This window comes from Danio aesculapii, chromosome 20 (assembly GCF_903798145.1).
Source record: "Danio aesculapii chromosome 20, fDanAes4.1, whole genome shotgun sequence".
NCBI classification, from domain to species: Eukaryota; Metazoa; Chordata; class Actinopteri; order Cypriniformes; family Danionidae; genus Danio; species Danio aesculapii.
Genome location: NC_079454.1, coordinates 53,439,254 through 53,461,753, shown reverse-complemented (window position 1 = coordinate 53,461,753; position 22,500 = coordinate 53,439,254). Strand labels below are relative to the sequence as shown.

Here is a 22,500-nt window from a genome sequence, read left to right as displayed (position 1 = left end):
CAGTGCTGAAGCCAAATCTGGAGCTTAACTAACTAAATAACTTACGATAACACTCCAAAAACTAGTACAGCTAAATTTATAAGTTATAAAAGAATATTAAATACAAATTTAGTAAAGAGGAAAAATCAGAAGCAAAAAAAAGTTAAATTTAGTTGAAATTTTGTAAGTTGTAATTTTTTTTTTTGCAATATTTTGCTTGAATTGTATACATTTTGATTGTTTTAGATAGTTTTATCGTTCAGTTTCTGAATTTGTTTGGTGACTATATTATTATTGTAATAAATATATCTGTTTAATAAATCTGTTCTGTTTAAATGCACCAAAATACATTCCCTATATTCACTGAGAACTGAATGGAGAAACATATTCATTTTCAAAATGGGCTGTGCTGAATTATGCTGAGCACTGGATGTGTGTTTTATTTTAACAATTTCGATTTCAATTACTTGTTTCAATGCGATTCCCGAGAAAAAAACTCTCGATTAGTCAATAAGAATCAGTACATTGAGTATTTGTAATTATTTTCCACATCTGGTGATAATATGAAGAGTTTAGCCACTTCCGCCAAAAATGAGCTAATGGCTAGAGTGAATGCGTGTGGCAAGTACTACACCATCAACAAATAGATTTGCTTCAAATCATCTAAATCGCAGCGTCCGCGCATTCAGAAATAACAGTTTGCTTGCAAAAGCCGCTAAACGCCACTTGCCTTTGACAGCAAATGCCGCTATATCCCGAGAGCCAATCAGAAGAGGAATCGAATCATTTGTTTTCAACGTAGCAGCGACTGTTTTATTCCGCTTCCGATTTCAATTTTAAAAGACAGAGTTTGATGAACAGGATGAGCCTGTCCGACTGTCAGTGAATGGCAAATGAAAATGTGCCTTCAAAACTCTGCATTATAAGAATTAAAAACACACAGTACAGTCGGAAGTATAACATGCATTCATAACGTTTGCTTGCGCAGCGAAGCTACTTTAAATGAGTATGATTGACTATACATTAAACGGCAACTGCGTTTCATGAAAGAGTTAAGATGCTGTTCTTTTATCCCATGTGGATGCTATGAGGATAAACAAGAGAGTAAGACCTGAGTATGATGAGAATGAATGAATGACAGCTTCTACAAGTGTCTGAGAGACATTCCCTTTTTGCCCAGTAGGCCTACCTTGTGTTTCATTAGCTAATTTAAGCTCTTTTTAAAAGATAAATATAATGTATAAAACTCTACATTATTTACTTCATAATACCCACACGTCTGATGAGCTTTTATATTAATGGACAATGCACAGATATTGATGCTTCATAATGTTATTACGCTACATTATTTAAATCAAGCTTCGCTTACAATGTTTACAATGTTTACATTGCTCTACTTACATTAAATCTAAATCCCAAACATCAGAAATGATGACTGAAATAATTATTGTCAGTTTTAATGTTATTGATTAATGCACTTACTTGACACGATTTCATTCATTCATTTTTCTTCTGCTTTGTCCCTGGTTTTTCACAGTGGGATGAACCGCCAATTACTTGATAGATTTATGTATTTTTAATGTCAGGTGGTTTGTTTATGTGTTTTATGTTTGGTAAAGTAATTTCTAATTGCATCTTTAGTGATTTTCAGCTAAATACACTGTCTTGTCCCATTAGGTGGATTTAGAGGTTTTTGCAGAAAAAGCACAAGTGGATTTAGCTGGTTTTGACGCAAAAGAAAATCTCCCTTGTTAAAAACCAAAGAATTGTCTAAAGTGACATTTGGGAAAAAAATGTATTTTATTTACTAGATAATAACCTTCTCATTACATATAAAAAGAAACTTCTGAACCTAATTATAGGAGCCCGATAGAAAATAGCTCATTTACAAGAAAAGCGGTCTGCTGGATTTAGAGGGTTGTGCATCTGAACTCTTCATGTATTTATTCACAAAAGGTTGAAATTGTACATGCACTAAAACAAACCCAGCTAGATAACTTTTAATTACTGTTCAAATAAGACTTTCTTCAGAAGAAAAAATATTATCAGACATACTGTGAAAATTTCCTTGCTCTGTTAAGCATTATTTGGGAAATATCAATGAAAAAAACATATACACACACACATATATATATATACACATATATATATATATATATATATATATATACACATATATATATATATATATATATACACATATATATATATATATATATATATATACACATATATATATATATATATATATATATATATATATATATATATATATATATATATATATATATATATATATATATATATATATATATATATATAAAACTAATTCAAAGGGGGGCTAATAATTCTGACTTCAGCTGTATATAAATAATATAATACATAGATATATTACTAGATTACTACAGTAATATATACAAATTAACTATGTACTTTTTTATATAATATAAAAGAAAATAGTATTTTCCTCTTTTTTTTAAATATTTCCCAAATGATGTTTAACAGAGCATGGACATTTTCACAGTATGTCTGATAATATTTTTTCTTCTGGAGAAAGTCTGATTTGTTTTATTTCGGCTAGAATAAAAGCAGTTTTCATTTTTTTAAAACCCATTTTAAGATCAATATTATTAGCCCCTTTAAGCTATTTTTTTGTCTCCATAACAAACCATCTTTATACAATAACTTGACTAATTACCCTAACCTGCCTAGTTAACCTAATTAACCTACAGTAGTTAAGCCTTTAAATGTCACTTTAAGCTGTATAGAAGTGTCTTGAAGAATATCTAGTCTAATATTAAAAACAAAACATAAACAATCATCAAGATATCATTTTTTTGTCAATTCCGCACACATATGAAAAAGCTGTATTTATTTAGTTTTTGTTGCTTGTTCAAATGCCCAAAATGGATGTGTATTTGACAAATATAGCATCAAATCCACTTAATCTGTAATAAAGTATGCAAACACTGCACAACTGTCGCTACAGAAAGCAGAAAGGGTCCAACTTCATTTCAGCAGTTTCAACTCGTCCCTAATTATAAGCAGCCAGTAGTTTTGATCCAACGACAGCCGAAGTCAAACACACATAATCTGAGTTTTAGCTGATGCACTCGCAGTATTTCCATCATGACTGTGTATCATGCAAACGTGTGCTCTTGTTTCTTCTCTTACCTTTCTCATAGACTTCCTTCAGCACACCTCTCTTGATGAGCTCTTCTCTGCTCTGACGCATCGACATCTTCCTCTCCAGCACTGAAAATCATCAACAAAACCACCATTAGTTATTGATTAAGCATTTTGATTTAGCTGATTTAGGCAGCAACAAATTTTATTACAATTTAAAGTGACACTACCACGCAAAAATCACTTTTATAAGGGGTTTAAACACAGTAGTGTGTCAGGAGTGTGTGAATATCTCCAGCCTCTGATGGATACAAATTAACTCTATTTGTTTTATAATCAGACTTGATCAAAACAGTCTGCAGGAACACTTTGATTGATTCTCCCTTTGTACGTGTCATCAGAGGGGGAAAGCCCCGCCCACTGGTGCCCATCTTTCCCTCATTAGCATAAACAGCAGCCCTGAGTGAGAAGCAGCCGTCTGTCTATTAGCCATTAGAGTGTTTGAGCTGCTGAAGATAATGTCAGCATAGACTAAGAGGATTCTAGATGTGGAGTTTTAGATGAAGCACAAATGAACAGCGACAGGAGTCATGACAGTTTTAATTTACTAGATCTTCTATGTTCAGCAGCTTTGACACAATCTACATTGTAAAAGCGCTAGAGAAATAAACATGAATTGAACTGAATCTCTAAAAAATAATGTTTGTATGTGTGTGTATTTAGGGACATTGTACCTCCCACTGTACCTATTTTTGACCGTCTTCACCTCCTGAATCAAACATTCAGTCTATTTCTCATCTATTTTATGTGTTTACTCAGCTAAATAAACACTGGCATGAAACATCTATTTTCAGTCCCGCATTTACTGTGTGTCTCTGCGTTCTGGTCAACTCAGTTAGATCGGTTATAAAAAGGCAGAACACTATGTAAAGCGCTGAAAAAGCATGTGACTTGCTCACAGTGATGTCACTTGCTGTGGCGGGAAACTCTGGAAAGCACTGAGGCGTGTTGTTATTCCTCTCTCATTAATTTGAGCTAAACGTTTAGGATTCACCAATGTTTAATTACATTTTTAAAGAAACAATTATTTTTTATAAAATAAATAAAGACTTTAAAACTTTATGTTATTTGGCAACCAGTGCTGACATACACTCATCGGCCACTTTATTAGGTACACCTTACTAATACCGGGTTGGACCCCTTTTGCCTTCAGAACTGTCTTAATCCTTCATGTCAGAGATTCAACAAGATACTGGAAATATTCCTCAGAGATTTTGCTCCATATTGACATGATATCATCACACAGTTGCTGCAGATTTGTCGGCTGCACATCCATGATGCCAATCTCCCGTTCCACCACATCCCAAAGGTGCTTTATTGGATTGAGCTCTGGTGACTGTGGAGGCCATTTGAGTACAGTGAACTCATTGTCATGTTCAAGAAACCAGTCTGAGATGATTCACGCTTTATGACATGGAGCGTTATCCTGCTGGAAGTAGCCATCAGAAGATGGAGACACTGTGGTCATAAAGGAATGGACATGGTCAGCAACAATACAGGGTCAGCAACAATAGGCTGTGGCGTTGACACGATGCTCAATTTTTACCTGTGGGCTTAAAGTGGGCCCTTCAATGGACCAAAGCACCATTCTCTGTAAACTCTAAGGATGATTGAGCGTGAAAATCCCAGTGGATCAGCAGTTTCTAAAATACTCAGACCAGCCCGTCTTGCATGAACAACCACATCATTAAAATCCCCTTTCTTCCCCATTCTGATGCTCAGTTTGAACTGCAGCAGATCGTCTTGATCATGTCTACACACCTAAATGCATTGAGTTGCTGCCATGTGATTGGCTGATTAAAAATTTAGGTTAACGAGCAGTTGGACAGGTGTACCTAATAAAGTGGCCAGTGAGTGTATATAAAGCAAATAGATTCAAACTTAACATTTGCGGTTTGACTATGTTCATTATTTGTGTCTCATGTTTGTTTTCCCTCCAGTTTTTTTATTTCTTTTATTTTATTGAATAATTTCATATTTTTGAAGCATATTGTGATTTTATTTTTGTGTACACTAAAAAATGCTGGGTTGTTTAAACCCAATGTTGGGTCAAAAATTGATTAACCCAACAGTTGGATTAAAAAGTGTCATTTATTTTATTTAAAAAGATTAACCCAACCTTGGGTTTGTCTCTATTTGACCCAACATTGGGTTAAAGCAATGGTCTCAAACTCAATTCCTGCAAGGCCACAGCTCTGGACAGTTTAGCGTCAACCACCTCCATCTTACACCTGCTTAATAGTCACTAGTAGTCTTGAACACCTTGATTAGTTGGATTAGCTGTGTTTGATTAGGGTTGGAGCAAAACCAAGCAGAGCTGCAGCCCTCCAGGAATTGAGTTTGAGACCTATGGGTTTTTATGCATGTATAATAATATGGTGTAAAACAGATTAAGAATGTTCATAATAATAATGCATCACAATGGTGCGGTGGGCTCTGACAACGTTTCTATTTCTCAAATCATTCTGAAATTGTTGTTTTATTGAGTTGAATGTCAATAACAAAAATCAGAACAAAATAAATAAATAAAGCAGAATGAGAATTCATATAGCATCAGAAGTGTGCAGCGTTGTGGATGCTGTACCTGCAGACGTCTGCTTGAAATTGTCGCTCTTTTTCTTTCTCCATTTCCAGGGTTTGAAGAGTCGTCCTAGGCTGGCCAGTTTGCTGCGTCTGCGGATGGGTGGAGTGTGCGTGCCGGGAACCAGAGAATCTGAGCGCATCGCTGCCAGACGCTCCGCACCCTCTGCTGGACACAACAAACACACATTCATTAAGAAACCAGCACGAGTAGAGGAGCTGTTATGCAAAAATCACATTTATAAGGGGTTTAAACCCAGTAGCGTGTCAGCAGTGTGTGAATATCTCCAGCCTCTAATGGATACAAATGAATTAATTGTATAAAAACCCTTTGTACGTGTCATCAGAGGGGGAAAGCCCCGCCCACTAGTGCCCATCTCTCCCTCATTAGACAGGAGTCCCCATAGACTGACAGAAGCATGAAGCACACACTCACGTTCACAATTTGACCTGACTCACACAGATAACCTTAGTCCTGTTTTAAATCTGCCACTATGCTGACACACATGCATTTGTAGCTCCGCCCTCTTTTGAAAAGAGCTCAATCTCATTTGAATTTAAAGCGAAAAAACGCCACAATTAGGATCAAAGCCTGAAAGGGTCCATTTCAGAGAGTTAGAAAACATTATCTGTGTGCTATTTTGAGCTCAAACATCACACACACACTTTAGGGACATCAGAAATTTTTCACATCTTGTACAAATATATATAGTTTGTTACCATTTATATATATTTAGCATTTTTTGGTGAATTAGCAAGAGCACACTAGTTATTACAGCAATAATTATGAAAAACGCTCCAGATTGATTAGATGGGTAGCATTTGACCCTGACTTTGAACCAGCTAAGACTAATGGGAGATTTCAGGTTTGGTATACAGTAGGCTTGGCATCACTACTTTAGTTTAATTTCCTCAAATGGGGAATTAGTTTTCAGAAAATCTCAGATATGTACTGTATGGTCTGGCCAAATGTGATTCCTTTAGGTACCTGCAAACCAGGACCTACTTTAATAGTGAGATTAGATGTCTGGAGAACCATTCCCCTTACTTAATTGATTTAGTTATGGACATCTATAAAAACAAAGACAACAGGAGACGTGTTTTAAAATTGTATTCTTTCATCCAATCCACCAAGGAACACTCAACAAATGGCATCATACTAAAATAAGAGAATCAAACCTAGTTATCTCAGAGGAAGACCGGTTGAATATCTGCTCTGTACAGGCCACTTCTTCCAGCTCTGGTATGTGGTGAGATTTTTGCTGGAGGAATCTTACCAGATACTTTATAACCCCCAAGTTAACATGTATTCAAACACAGTAGAAGCATAGAGGACAGTGCTAGAGGAGTTGTGGGGAAGACTTGGCAAACCATTTGCACATATTTTGGAGTCACCCAGCCATTCAGTCATACTGGCAGGACGTAATGCAAGTAATACGAAATATTTTTGGTGATGGAGTGGACTTGTCTTTTACAACAATTTACCTGGAAAATATTGCAGCCAACGTAATGGTAAAAGACAAGTTTTTATTAAAAATACTTCTAGAAACCAGTAAGAAAAATGTAACTTCAAAGTTTCTACAACTCGAACCCCTTAAGAAATCTGAATGGTTTGAAAACGTATGCAATGTTATAAATATGGAGAAGATGTCTTTTTCTTTAAAACTACAAATGGACAAATACCTGCAATACTGGCAGAAATGGATTGTACTTATGTCTTTACACAGTGTAAACTGCCTTTTATATGTATTTGTTAATGTGACCTTTAGGGAAATACAGTTGAAGTCAGAATTATTAGCCCCCCTGAATAATTAGCCCCCCTGTTTATTTTTTCCCCCAATTTCTGTTTAACGCAGAGAACATTTTTTCAGCAGATTTTTAACCATAATAGTTAATAACTCATCTCTAATAACTGATTTATTTTCTCTTTGTCATGATGACAGTAAATAATATTAGACTAGATATTCTTCAAGACACTAGTATTCAGCTTAAAGTGACATTTAAAGGCTTAACTAGGTTAAATAGGGTAACTAGGCAGGTTAGGGTAATTAGGCAAGTTATTGTATAATGATGGTTTGTTCTGTAGACTATTGAAAAAAAAAATAGCTTAAAGGGGCGAATAATATTGACCTTAAAATGAGTTTTAAAAAATTAAAAGCTGCTTTTATTCTAGCTGAAATAAAACAAATAAGACTTTCTCCAGAAGAACAAATATTATCAGACATACTGTGAACATTTCCTTGATCTGTTCAACATCATTTGGGAACTATTTAAAAAAAGAAAAAATCTGAAGGGGGCTAATAATTCTGACTTCAACTATACAGTACGTGACCAGTCAACTGTTCATTTAAGTTCCGATGTGTTATTGTATTTTTTATTTATTATTTATAATTTATATTTTTATTTCTTGTCTTTTTTCCTTAAAAAAAGAGAAATAAAAATAGAGTATAAAAAAACACAAATACACATAAAAAAGTCAAGGTCTTGAATAACACTCTTTATGAATCCAGTAAATCAGCCAAAAGAATTGAGATGGCATTAAAAACTAAAGAATAAATGCTTTCGTCAGGGAGCAAATACCTTTCAGATTGAGTAGAGCTGGAAAAACCAATGCAACAAGCTCACTAATCTTCAGGAGACGTGAATAAAACAATTTTCATCTCCTTTCTTCCATTTTCCTTACGTCTTTATGACTTTTTCCATTCGGCAAGTCAAATAAACCAGGGCAAAGACGTCTATTAGCATTCATACGCTCAGATTAAGGAAAATCGCAAGTCAAGTATTAAGTGCGCTATCGTTTAACCCCAGGAGAATAATCTTTCTGTGCTCTAATAATCCACTATTCATTTCTCAGAGTGACTAATATGCTCCCTCGCTGACTGTAAAGTGTGCAAGAAGCCTTCATTACCACTTCAAGTGCTTTATTGCATCTGAGTCAGCAGGAATCATGTATTGGACACTCATTTCTGCTTTCATTGATTTCTATGTGCTGAAAATAGTGAGGAGTAAATGAAATCGATGCACAACAACTTTCAGCTTTTAACAATGAAACATCCAGGACTCAAAAAACGATTACTGGTTGTTCAAATTATTTATTTAAATGAGCGGAATCAACACAATTCTTGAGGTTTTTTTGGCACAACTTAATTGTTTTATGTTCAATCCACGTAAATTTGCAAAAACAATTAAGTTAGCTTAATCGATTTGACTTGGAATGAAGGAATTGTGGAACCCAGCGTTTTTTTACAGTGAGTAGTTGAGAGCTAAAAAAAAAAAAAATGGTTCTAAAAATAATAAAAAATAAAAAATAATAGCAAAAAAGAATATATATATATATATAATAAAATAGAATTAAAAATAATATTTAAATAACTAAAATTTAAATTATCATAACTCTATTGAAATTCAAAACAAAACAAAACTACAAAAGCTAAATTAAATTTAGCCACGATACCCAACTATAAAGCATATAAATAAATAATAATTGAAGAAATTAGTGTATAATTTGCTGCTGCTCGTTTCTCCTTTTAATTTATATTAGTTGTTCCCTTTGTATAAAATGTTATCAATATTTCAAATATTATGCATACAAATAAATAAAACTTAATTGTATTACGCTCAGTCTACTTAAATTAGCTTCATCGATTTGTGTTGTTTCACAGTTTTTCCACAGTGAGTAGTTGAGAGCTTTAAAAAAATAAAAATAAAAAACATTTTGGTGCTAAAATAAAATAAAACAACAATAAAATAATAGTAAAATAGAAAATATATAAAAATATAATAAAATGTAAACATTTGAATTAATATTATTATAACTCTATCGACATTTAAAAGACAAAAAATCATTAAAAACAACAAAACTACAAGGGAGTAACTAAATTTAGCCACAACTAAAAAATAAATAAATAAATAAATAATAATTGAAGAAATTAGTGTATAATTTGCTGCTGCTCATTTCTCCTTTCAATTTCTATTAGTTTTTCCCTTTGTGTAAAATGTTATCAATATTTCAATTATTATGCGTAGAAATAACAACTTAATTGTATTACGCTCAGTCTACTTCAATTAACTTCATTGATTTGTGTTGTTCACAACATGAAGGAATTGTCAAAACTCAGTTCAAATTCACAGTACTGGGTTGCAGCTGGAAGGGCATCCGCTGTGTCAAACATATGCTGGAATAGTTGGCGGTTCATTCCGCTGTGGCGACCCCTGATAAATAAAGGGACTAAGCCGAAGGAAAATGAATGAATAAATGAAATAAAATAAAAATGTTAATAGTAAACTGATATTTCAGCTGTTGTATAAGCATTATTATAAATCAATACTTATAATTAAAACAACAAAATAAAAGCTTTAACTGAAATTAGCCACATTACCCAAGTAGAAAATAGTAAATTAATGTAAGTAACTGTCTTTTCCATGTTAGTTTTCTTTTAATATACTAGTTTTGCTATTGTATTAGGGTACATTAACATGCATTATATTTTCTACTCATTTATTTAAACAGCTGTAAACATGTATTACTACATATAGTGCTCAGCATTTATGAGTACACCCCTCACAAATCTCTCATTTCAATATTTTATAAGAGGCCGCTTTACAATGGGCGGTTCATTCCACTGTGGTGACCTCTGAAACAGAAACTGAGGCTCATTCCCAATTCTATTTCTTTACCCCTACCCCTTCCCCTTGGCCCTTGAAACAGAAGCTTAAAGAAAATGAATGAATGAATGAATGAATGAAATGAATGAAGGAATGAATGAATGAATGAATAAATGAATGAATGAATAAATGAATGAATAAATGAATGAATGAATGAATGAATAAATGAATGAATAAATGAATGAATGAATGAATTAATGAAAGTTTTACAATATTATATTTGAGCATATACAGTAGATTAGTCAATACCGAAACCAAATCTGGAGCTAATCTTAGCTAACTTAGCTAACAGTCCAGAAATTAGTAGCCCATATTTACATTAGGGAAAAATATTACATTAAATTAAGAACAAAAATCAAGAGAAATAAAAAAAGATATAAAATTGTTGAAATTCTGTAGTTTGTATGTATTTTTTTTGCAATATTTTGTATGAATTTAAATGTATTATCTTTCTATTACTAGAGATGTTCAGTGACTAAAGTATTAATTTATTAAATATATCCATTTAATAAGTCAGTTTTGTTCAAATGCACCAAAATATATGACCTACATTCACTAAAATGTTCATAATGGGGTGTACTTACTGTATAAAAACATTTTCAATATGAATTTATATTTGAAATCTATTTTTTTCCACCATTTAAATATAAACTCAGCATCACTGAAAAACTGAAACATCTTTCATAAAAAGCCTTGAAATAAAAGGCTGTTTTATTAAACACACAGACGCAGAACTCAGTGTGTGTGTCTGCTGGACGCTCCTCTGGGAAACTGAAGCGTTCTGGATGTTTTCTCCTTCACTGGTGTAAAAATAACCTGCTGGTGCATTAAAACAGGTCAGCAGGTAAAGGAAATGATGCTGTTTTTCCAGAAGGGCTTTTCTGCTGAACGTTCACTTCAGCTCCACGTCTGACCAATGAATGTAGGTCACAGAAAAACAAACACAACACAACTATCACATGTGGACGCTTCGAAAAATGTGTTCAAGCTACTTGTTTAAAGTGAGCTGAAACAACAATTCTTGAGCTTTTTTTGGGACAACTTCAATGTTTTATGTTCAATCCGAACTATATCTACGATAGATTAAAAAAAATATGGAGTATAAACTCTATAGTCGATAATCAGATTTAACTTATGCACAAAAAATAAAACATTGAATAATATATTTTAGTACTTTTATAAAATATTTAAAAAAAAATTTAATACAAATGCAGGATATTTTATATATTTTAAATATTAAATCATTTATTATATTTGATTTAATTATATTTGATATAATTTAATAGAATATCATATATATTTTTTATTTATAATAGTTTTGATATAATGACAATATGCAGTGTAAATTCTTTAACTTCTTATTACCGCTAAAATATCTTACTGTCATAGCAGACTCTCTTGCCATCACCCTCATAACTTACAGGGAAACCAAAGTGCTCCCAAACGCCAGACCCGCTGTTGGTTATAGACCTTTTTCTTGGAACGCAAAATGACCCATTATGCTTTGCGTGTATGTGCAAGGAGAATGCTGAGAACTTCCGGTCGGCAGCTGATGGGTATAAACAGTCACATTTGGACAGCTTTGAAATTATTGTTTTAATCTATTTTATTCGCTTTTATCATCTTTAAACTGATACTGTTGTTGATCAGCGCCACCTTCTGGACTGATCATTTTAAAAATGTGATCTAATAAGATAGAAAACAGCTGTGAGGCATTTTCCCCTTGTTAGGGGAAGGCAGCATGTTGCCTGTCATGTCATTTGGGATGCCTTGTTGAGCATTGTTGCACTGAAAACATTATATTTTGTACTTCTTCTCTTTTATCTTTTTAGATCTGAATCGTTCGGTTTGAAATGCGTACCGAACCGAAAGTCTCGTACCGAACGGTTCAATACGAATACACGGATCGTTACACCCTTATTTTAATATATAATAGTTGAGAAATAATGACAATACTGAGTATTATTTCTATAAATCAGTCAATAATTAGATTTAAATGCTAAAGAAATAAAACATTTTATAATATATTTTATTGTTGCTAATTATAAAAATCAATAAATCTGAATTTAAAAAAAATTGAATACAATATTTAATATATTTTAAATATAATACTGCATATTACATTTAGTATAATCAATAATTAGATTTATTAATTAGAATTAATAATTAGATTAGTTAATAATTAGATTTAAATGATGCACAAAAAAATTTACATTTAATAATATATTTTATTATCACTATTAAATAATTTTTATAAGAATACAATATATTTTATTCATTCATTCATTTAACTTTCGGCTTAGTCCCTTTATTACTCTAAAGTTAACAAAGTGGAATGAACAGCCAACTTATTCAGCATATATTTTACGCAGTGAATGCCCTTCCAACACGGGGAGAGCCTGCAAACTCCACAAAGAAACTCCAACTGACCCAGCCGAGGCTCGAACCAGTGACCTTCTTGCTGTGAGGCGACAGCGCAACCCACTGCGCCGCCACAATATATTTTAAATACATTATATTTAATATAATTAGACTTCATATAAATTAAATATTGTATATTTTTAATATATAATAGTTTTGAGAAATAATGATAATAAAGTTTAAATTCCACAGTCAATAATCAGCTTTTGCAAAAAAAATGTATCACTGTTCTAAAATCTTTCATATTACTATTATGTAAACTATGTAAATTATGTATAAATGTTACACATTTTTTAATAAAAAATACAATATTTAATATACTTTAAAAAAGAGATCATCTGGATTTAATTGAGTCACATCATGTTGTGGAGAAAAGTTTTAAATTAAAGTCATTTCTGTTAAATGTTTTGTCAATTTTCTTTTATGTTTTGAGAAATAATAACAAAATGAACTATAAATTTTTAAAAGATATATTCTATAAATCAGATTTATAATGTTCTAAATTATGAAATACAATATAAGTTATACAATATTGTAAAAAATAAAAGATAATCAGATTTGATTTGTGACATCATGTTGTGTTCTCTAGAAAATATTACATTTAATTATTATTTAACAATCCTGAGACGGTTTTCTTTTAATATATAATAGCTTTTGAGAAATAACAACAATATAGAATATACATTTTAGAAATCATAATCAATAAGACTAAAAACAATAAAACATGTCATTCATATACAAAATAACAAACATGTACGCACTATTAATTAAAATAACATAAACCTGCATGTGTTAATCTAGCCTGCATTACACAATAATATAGTTTTAATTATATTATTACTTTTATAAAGCAATAATACAATATACTTAGGATATAATACATATCAATAAAAATGAAAGATAATCATATTTGATGCGTCACATCCTGCTGCGTCATTGTAAAGTGACTCAAATTTTATTACAAAAACACAATAACTAAAAAATAATGAATATGCTAGATTTACAGTACAGTATTATTATAATAATCTTGTATATTACATAGTATTTTTTATATTGTATATACTGTATTTATGTTGTATTCTTATATAAACATGTATATTTTGCCTACATTTTGTAAAATTTGTGCATTTGATATTTTGACTTGTATTAATATGTACTATTCTTTTTTGTATATATTTATAAATTATAGTTACGTTGTATTCTTATACAAATAAGTATTTTTGTATATTTATACACTTTATTAAAGTATCGTCTTGTTTAAATATGTATATTTTGCATATTTTTTTACATTTTTTAAAAACAGTGCATTTAATATTTTGGCTTGTATAGTATTCGTTTTTGTATATTGGTAGATATTTATACATTAAATTTATGTTGGATTCTTATTTAATGTTTAGGCTATTTTGTATAATGCATTTAATATTTACTTTTTTTAAGTTATAAGGCATTTAATATATTGACCTAGAGTATTATTTTTGTATATTTGTATTTATACATTATATTTGCGTTCTTATATAAACAAGTAAGTTTTGCCTATGTTGTGAAGTTATTACACATTTAATTTGACTTGTATATGCTTTTTGTAAACATTTATATGTATGCTTTTTTATATAAATACATATATTTTGCCCATTTTGTAAAATTATTGTACATTTCATATTTTGACTTGTATAGTATTCTTTTTGTATATTTTAATACATTATATTTATGTTGTACTTATATAAACACGTGTTTTGCCTATTTTGTAAAGTTATAATGCATTTAATATTTTGACCAACAGCATTATTTTTGTATATTTGTATATATTTATACATTTTAATCCAGTTTAGTCTTATATAAACATGTTTTGCCTATATTGTAAAGTTATTACGCATTTAATTTGACTTGTATAGTATGCTTTTTGCATATATTAATATGTCGTATATTTATCTAAATACACACATTTAGCATATTTTGTAAAATTATTGTTCATTTAATATTTTGACTTGTAAAGTATTCTTTTTTGTATATTTATATATATTTACACATTTTAATCCAGTCTTATAAGCACGTTTTGCCTATTTTGTCAAGTTATAATGCATTTAATATTTTGACATATAGTATTATTTTTGTTTATTTGTATATATTTATACATTATATTTACTTACTTATATGAAAGTATGTTTTGTCTATTTTGAAAAATTATTACGCATTTAATTTGACTTGTATAGTACGCTATTTGTATATTTGCATATATATATATATATATACATACATACATACATACATATATATGGTAATACATTTAATATTTTGACATATAGTATTATTTTTGATTATTTGTATATATTAATACATTATATTTACATTCTTATATAGAAATGTATGTTTTGCCTATATTGTAAAGTTATTATGCAGTTAATCTGACTTGTATAGTGTTCTTTTTGTATATTTGTGTGTGTGTGTGTGTGTATATATATATATATATAATATATATATATATATATATATATATATATATATACACACACACACACACATACATACAAATTTTGTATTTTTAAATAAACACATAAAACTTATTTTGCTTATTGTAGGCCTATATTTAATATTTGACTTGTATAGTATTCTTTCTATATATATTTCTACATTTTAATGCAGTATAGTCTTATATAAACACCTATGTTTTGCCTATTTTGTAAAGTTATTATTATTAATATTTTGACTTGTATAGTATTCTATTTGTATATATATTTACGTTGTTTTCTTATAAAAATACGTATATTTGTGGCTGTTTTGTAATGTTATTCATATATAATTCATATATTACGACTATTGACATGTACACTGTAATGTCAAGTGTGGGATTAACGTTAAATAAGCCAATAAAACGTGAGTATAAAAGAGTGTTTAACGGATGGGCCCGGTATCCGGTACAGCAGCAGCATCATTATTATGAAGATGTTCACTCACCATCCCGGATGTCATTCCCGCGGCTGCAGTTGCTGCAGATGTGCTTGATGTGGCCGGAGATCACAAACGGCGTGTTGTTGTTACCGGGGGCGGTGGGCTGCCGCAGTTTGACCAGGTTAAAGGCTCTCCGTTTGCGCGGTTTCTCCGCCGAGGATGATGAGGATAACGATGAAGATGATGACGCGTCCTCCCGTAACGTTAACCGGGGTGTGATCCAGGTCCCGTGCGCGCCGGTGAATGCGGGACCCGCCATGGGCGCAGCGGCGGCGGACCCGTGTCTATCTGTCACACCCCGGGATGGAGCGGATATCGAACGGATGAGCGCGTGCATGAGCCTCACCGATCATACCGAGCGGGAGCGCGGGTTTATATGACCGTTAGGTGCGCGAGTCCACCGACGACACGCGCAAAACCCGCTCGGCCCACCTGAGTGTAACCGTGTGTACACAAACACACTCACATCCACACACCCGCACGCTGATTTGAGCGGTGTTTCTAACACATCACGCAGTCAAAAATCCGTTAACGCTTTTCGGCGACGTCCGTTAACTGTTATTCTGCACGCAAATGACAGCGACTGCCGCAGATTTGTTTATCCTGAGCGGACGGATGCGCCTCTCGGTAGCATCACTTCAAATTCATCAACGTGACGCAATGCCGTGAAGTCCACGTCAAAATACGCGGAGCGGAATCTGCCGTTAACCGGAGCGAAACCTAGTACGGCGAGAGCGCGACCTATGAATATTAACGAGCTAACGTAACGTTCGGCCACCTGATTGGATGCTGTCCCCAAGTACGCTCCCACGCTGAAGGCTTGGCTCGTGAATATTAATGACGCAAACAGACGTTCAGCCAATAAGCAGTCGCTTGTAGGACTTAAACACCCGTTAAAAAGGATCTATTCTACATTTTATTAGCGGGTTTAAAAGATGTTTGTTTATTTCATGTTTCTACAACAGTTTCTCTCTGGCCATATTCACGAGCGCCACGCCTTCGCCGTAGTATTATTTTCGCCGTCCGCAGCCTGAGAGAATCCAGCCCGGATCTACCGACAGACCCCGCCTACGTCACCGGGTTTGAACGGTGTCGCTCCGCTAGAGGCTGCGGTTACTGAAACCTGGACTAAAATAAAAATAATAACGGGAACCATTTTTTTTTCAGCAGGACTGTCTGTGTCACAGCTATCGAGAAACGCTGCTTTAATACCCAGTGGGCAGAGAATCATGCAGAATCGACATATATTTAGAAATGATCATGCAAATCACTGCAATAAATACCATAATATGTTTAACAGGCTATGATCTGTGTTAGCAGATTATCTAACATGATAATAAAACAGGCCTACATTATGTAAACAAAGTTGCATTTTATTAGTGATTCTCTTTAGTGTTTTATTTGACACTTTAACCTGCCTATTTATTGATTTATTCTATTTTATTATTTATTTTATTGTGTCATTTTAATTTTATTGTTTCAATTACTGTTTATATTTAGCTGTATCTGCATGCATATTAGCAAAATAAAAATAAAATAGTGTTTTATTTGACATTCTTTAACCTGCCTATTTATTGATTTATTCTATTTTATTATTTATTTTATTGTGTCATTTTAATTTTATTATTTTAATTATTGTTTATATTTAGCTATTATACTTCGTATTATTATTATTACTTATTATTGTTATTTGTATCTGCATGCATATTAGCAAAATAAAAATAATTTAGTGTTTTATTTGATACATTTTAACCTTCCTATTTATTTATTTAAATTTAAATTTTTTACTGTCATTTTTATTGTATTTTTTTACTGTCATTTTTATTTTATAATTTCATTTATTGTTTATATTTAGCTATTATTTTAGCATGCATATTAGCAAAATAATTATTATAGTGTTTTTTGCCATATTTTAACGTCATTGTCATTTTTATTTTATTATTTTATTTGTTTAAATTGAGCAATTATTATTTGCATTATTATTTTATTATTATTATTAATACTTGTTATTGTTAATTGTATCTGCATGCGTATTAACAAAATAATATTCATTTATTGTTTATATTTAGCTATTCTTCTTTGTATTATTATGTTAGTTATTTGTATCTGCATGCATATTAACAAAATAAAAATTAATATAGTGTTTTATTTGATATATTTTAACCTTCCTATTAATTAATTAATTTTTTCATTTTTATTTACTCTATTTTATTATTTTATTATGTCATTTTTATTTTATCATTTCATTTATTTTCTATATATATATATATATATATATATATATATATATATATATATATATATATATATATATATATATATTTATATATATATATATATATATATATATATATATATATATACGTATTATTATATATTATTGTTATTTGTATCTGCATGCATATTAATAAAATAAAAAATAGTGTTTTATTTGACATATTTTAACATGACATATTTTTTAATTATTTTTTATTTACTCTATTTTATTATTTATTTTATTCAGTCATTTTTATTCTGTTATTTTATTTGCTGTTTATATTTAGCTATTATTCTTCGTTTTGCTATTTATTATTGTTATTTGTATCTGCATGCATATTAGCACAATAAAAATTTGTGTTTTATTTGACATATTTTAACATGACATATTTTTAAATTTATTTTTATTTATTCTATTTTATTATTTATTATATTTTTAGTCATTTTTATTATTTTATTTGTTGTTTATATTTAGCTATTATTCTTCGTTTGCCTATTTATTATTGTTACGTATTATTGTTATTTGTATCCGCATGCATATTAGCACAATAAAAATTTGACCTATTTAAATATGCCTATTTATTCTATTTTTATTTAATCTATTTTATTATTTCATTTATTGTTTATATTTAGTTATTATTTGTCGTATTATTATTATTACTTATTATTGTTGTTTGTATCTGCAGGCATAGTAGCACAACAAATATAATATAGTGTTTTATTTGAAATATTTTAACCTGCATATTTATTTATTTATTTATTTAAACTTTTCATCATTTTTTTCATCATTCTATTTAATAATTTATGTTATTTTGTCAATTTTATTTTATTATTTTATTCACTGTTTATATTTAGCTATTATTCTTCATATTATTATTATTATTATTATTATTACTTATTATTATTATCTGTATCTGCATGCATATTAACAAAATAAAAATATGAAATTAATTAATGAAATAAAAAATAAAATAATAAAACAAATAATAAAATAGTAGATTAATAGAGCCAAAATAAATAAGATAAAAAATACATACAGTCAGCATATGTTGATGATCTGTACCTGATCTGAAAATGACTTCAGATGAACAAAAGCAAACACATTTTTTAAAAAGCACATGACTACATATGCAAATGAGTACAATGAGTTATGCAAATGTTCATTCTGTCAAACAGAATGCAGAATGAGTAACAAAAGCATGCATTTTGTACACTATATGAAGGATTGCAAATTATTACGCAATCATTGATTAGGGCTGCAGGATATTGGACAAATCTGACATTGCAGTATTTTGTGGATGTTGCGATATGAATATAATTTCAGTCGATGACTCGAATGGCTCTATTTGAAGATATTTCACTCGTTTAGATCGACTAAGTCTTTTTCTTATAGTGGATCTGCATAAATTATAATAAATTGAAGAAAAAACAAATGAATAAACAGTGATTGGACTGTGGGGGATACCGGAGCACCCCGAGGAAACCCACTCCAACATGAACTCCACACAGAAACGCCAACTGACCCAGCCTGGACTTGAACCTGCGGCCTTCTTGCTGTGAGGCAACACTGCTAACCACTAAGCCACCATGCCGCTCATCTTTATCTTTTAATCTTTAATAAATCATCTAAACCTGTGATGTGACTATTGCAGATTGCCCAAATGGTATGTTGTTCCTAAATACTCTACTCCATGTTTAATCATGCCATAGTGCATGATTAAACCTTATAATAAAGCTGTCGATTAAACAGAAATATGCCTGATTAAATAAATCTTTCAGTAAAAACAGTGCAGGTGTTTAATCAGCTGCTGTTCATTTTGAAGCTGCTTCTCTAAACTGACCCCAGAACAGATGCAGATTTGAGAAAAATTGACGAAACATTGATGAATCACTGACTCATTTAAATATGCTGGAGTGACTCTTCTCTCCTGAAACCTCCAGCAGATGGCGCTCTCTGGAGCTCATTATGTGGCAATATGAACTTGCAAACGTGTGAAGATATTATATATTAATTCTCATTTCTTCTATTTTAAGTCAGTCTATTTTAATTCTCATTACTTTTATTTAAAGGACTCTGTTTTAAATCCTCAATGAGCCCATTTTAGAGTGTTCATTTGTCACATGAGGCGGGAATTATGCAAATTAGTTATTTTGATTGTTATTTTTGATGATACACACACATTTATATATATATATTTCACTTTAAAGGCCAGGAAAAGGACTTATTCTTTGCCATAAAAGTGATATTACTGAACCTACACACAAAATGCTCATTTTAAAGGAAAAAGTCAGACAGCATGTAGAGGTTATTGCATCTAAACTCTTCACTGACCGGCCACTTTATTAGGTACACCTGTCTAGTACAGGGTTGGACCCCCTTGTGCCTTCAGATTCAACAAGAAATATTCCTCAGATATTTTGCTCCATATTGACATGATAACATCACGCAGCTGCTGCAGATTTGTCGGCTGCACATCCATGATGCCAATCTCCCGTTCCACCACATCCCAAAGGTGCTCTATTGGATTGAGCTCTGGTGACTGTGGAGGCCATTTGAGTACAGTGAACTCATTGTCATGTTCAAGAAACCAGTCTGAGATGATTCACGCTTTATGACATGGTGCGTTATCCTGCTGGAAGTAGCCATCAGAGGATGGAGACACTGTGCTCATAAAGGGATGGACATGGTCAGCAACAATACTCAGGTAGGCTGTGGCGTTGACACCATGCTCAATTGGTACTAATGGACCCAAAGTGTGCCAAGAAAATCTCCCCCACACCATTACACCACCACCAGCCTGAACCGCTGATACAAGGCAGGATGGATCCATGCTTTCATGTTGTTGAGGCCAAATTCTGACCCAACTATCCGAATGTGGCAGCAGAAATGGAGACTCATCAGACCAGGCAACGTTTCTCCAATCTTCTATTGTCCAGTTTTGGTGAGTCTGTGTGAATTGTAGCCTCAGTTTTCTGTTCTTAGCTGACAGGAGCGGCACCCGGTGTGGTCTTCTGCTGCTGTAGCCCATCCGCCTCAAGGTTGGACGTGTTGTGTGTTCAGAGATGCTCTTCTGCAGACCTCGGTTGTAACGAGTGCTTATTTGAGTTACTGTTGCCTTTCTATCAGCTGGAACCAGTCTGGCCATTCTCCTCTGACCTCTGGCATCAACAAGGCATTTGCGCCCACAGAACAGCCGCTCACTGGATATTTCCTCTTTATCAGACCATTCTCTGTAAACCCTAGAGATGGTTGTGCGTGAAAATCCCAGTAGATCAGCAGTTTCTAAAATACTCAGAACAGCTGAGTATCTTAAATCCCCTTTCTTCCCCATTCTGATGCTCAGTTTAAACTGCAGCAGATCGTCTTGACCATGTCTACATGCCTAAATGCAGTGAGTTGCTGCCATGTGATTGGCTGATTAGAAATTTGCATTAATGAGCAGATGGACCGGTGTAGCTAATAAAGTGGCTAGTGAGTGTTTATATATATATATATTCAAATATATACAAAAGAGAGAATTTTCTTAACACACAATAATATTTTGCCCTAATGGTGTGAAATACAGTCTGGTCATGTTTTGATGAATATGTTTGTGTGGGTTCCTGCTGATAATGAAATGACTCTTATAGGGCACCTAGTTTACCCCTTTTTTAAGAGTTAATATGAATATGATGGTTCTTTCTGTGCCAGTTTAGGTTCAGTTCAAAACACAGTTCAGATTGTTTTATTATAATGTGTTATAAAGTGTTGTGTTGGGGGTGTGTACACAGCTCGCTGTTTTAGGGGTGTGTTGCTTCACATGTAAATTAGTTTCGACTTCCCGCCCAACTTAACAAGGGGGCGGAGCCAAGACCTCCCCAGCTTTGTGTATGGCAACAAACAGAGAGAAGCAACATGAGTGAGAGGACCAGCATTCAGCAGAACATGTACGACTCGGACACAGACCAAGCAGAGACTACAAAATCATTTGTCTTTGTATACTTTTACAGCCAACTGTGTGCTAGTATAAAGGTACACCGAGACTAATAACCACACACCCTAAATTAAATTTACTGAGGCTATAACTAGGGCCAGACAGATACTCCAGACATTTTTTGCTATTTCTGTGCAGAATTTTGTTAAAAATCTGCGGATTTCTGCAGAATGATTTTGGAAGCATCATAACTAAAACCTTAATATATGAAATAAATAATAATACAATTTTTACTTTTATTTCATGTTCACAATGCAAATCCAATTAGTTTCACTTTATTTGGTAAACAAAGCAAGTTTCTTATGTAATATCTCTACTAACAGACAGAAAATATTACTGTACACACTGCATTGCAAATAAATCATATGAATATTTTCATATTAGTCAATAATATTACTGAAATTAATTTAAAAACGGATTAAATATAAATTTACACACATTTACACAAGTAAATAAACAGAATTAATGATAGGCTAAAAATCTGCGGAATTCT

General features: G+C 31.9%; 2 protein-coding genes across 5 annotated transcripts in view; one reads left to right on the top strand and one right to left on the bottom strand.

The window, feature by feature from the left end:
* The window catches only part of ctsbb (cathepsin Bb), a 245,400-nt gene that overhangs the window by 197,422 nt on the left and 25,478 nt on the right, over positions 1–22,500 (top strand). The window lies entirely within an intron of this gene.
* phactr1 (phosphatase and actin regulator 1) overlaps positions 1–22,500 on the bottom strand; it is a 66,585-nt gene that overhangs the window by 25,660 nt on the left and 18,425 nt on the right. Inside the window, exons 1-3 of one of the 4 annotated variants that reach the window (XM_056481768.1) lie at positions 15,784–16,442; positions 5,750–5,914; positions 3,154–3,234 (exon numbers count right to left, since the gene is read on the bottom strand). In XM_056481768.1, coding sequence (XP_056337743.1) covers positions 3,154–3,234; positions 5,750–5,914; positions 15,784–16,114 — 577 coding nt within the window. In that variant the 5' untranslated portion in view covers positions 16,115–16,442. Of the gene's footprint in view, positions 1–3,153; positions 3,235–5,749; positions 5,915–15,783; positions 16,443–22,500 lie in introns of those variants that run through there. The other 3 variants (XM_056481767.1, XM_056481769.1, XM_056481770.1) reach the window with 3 other exon arrangements.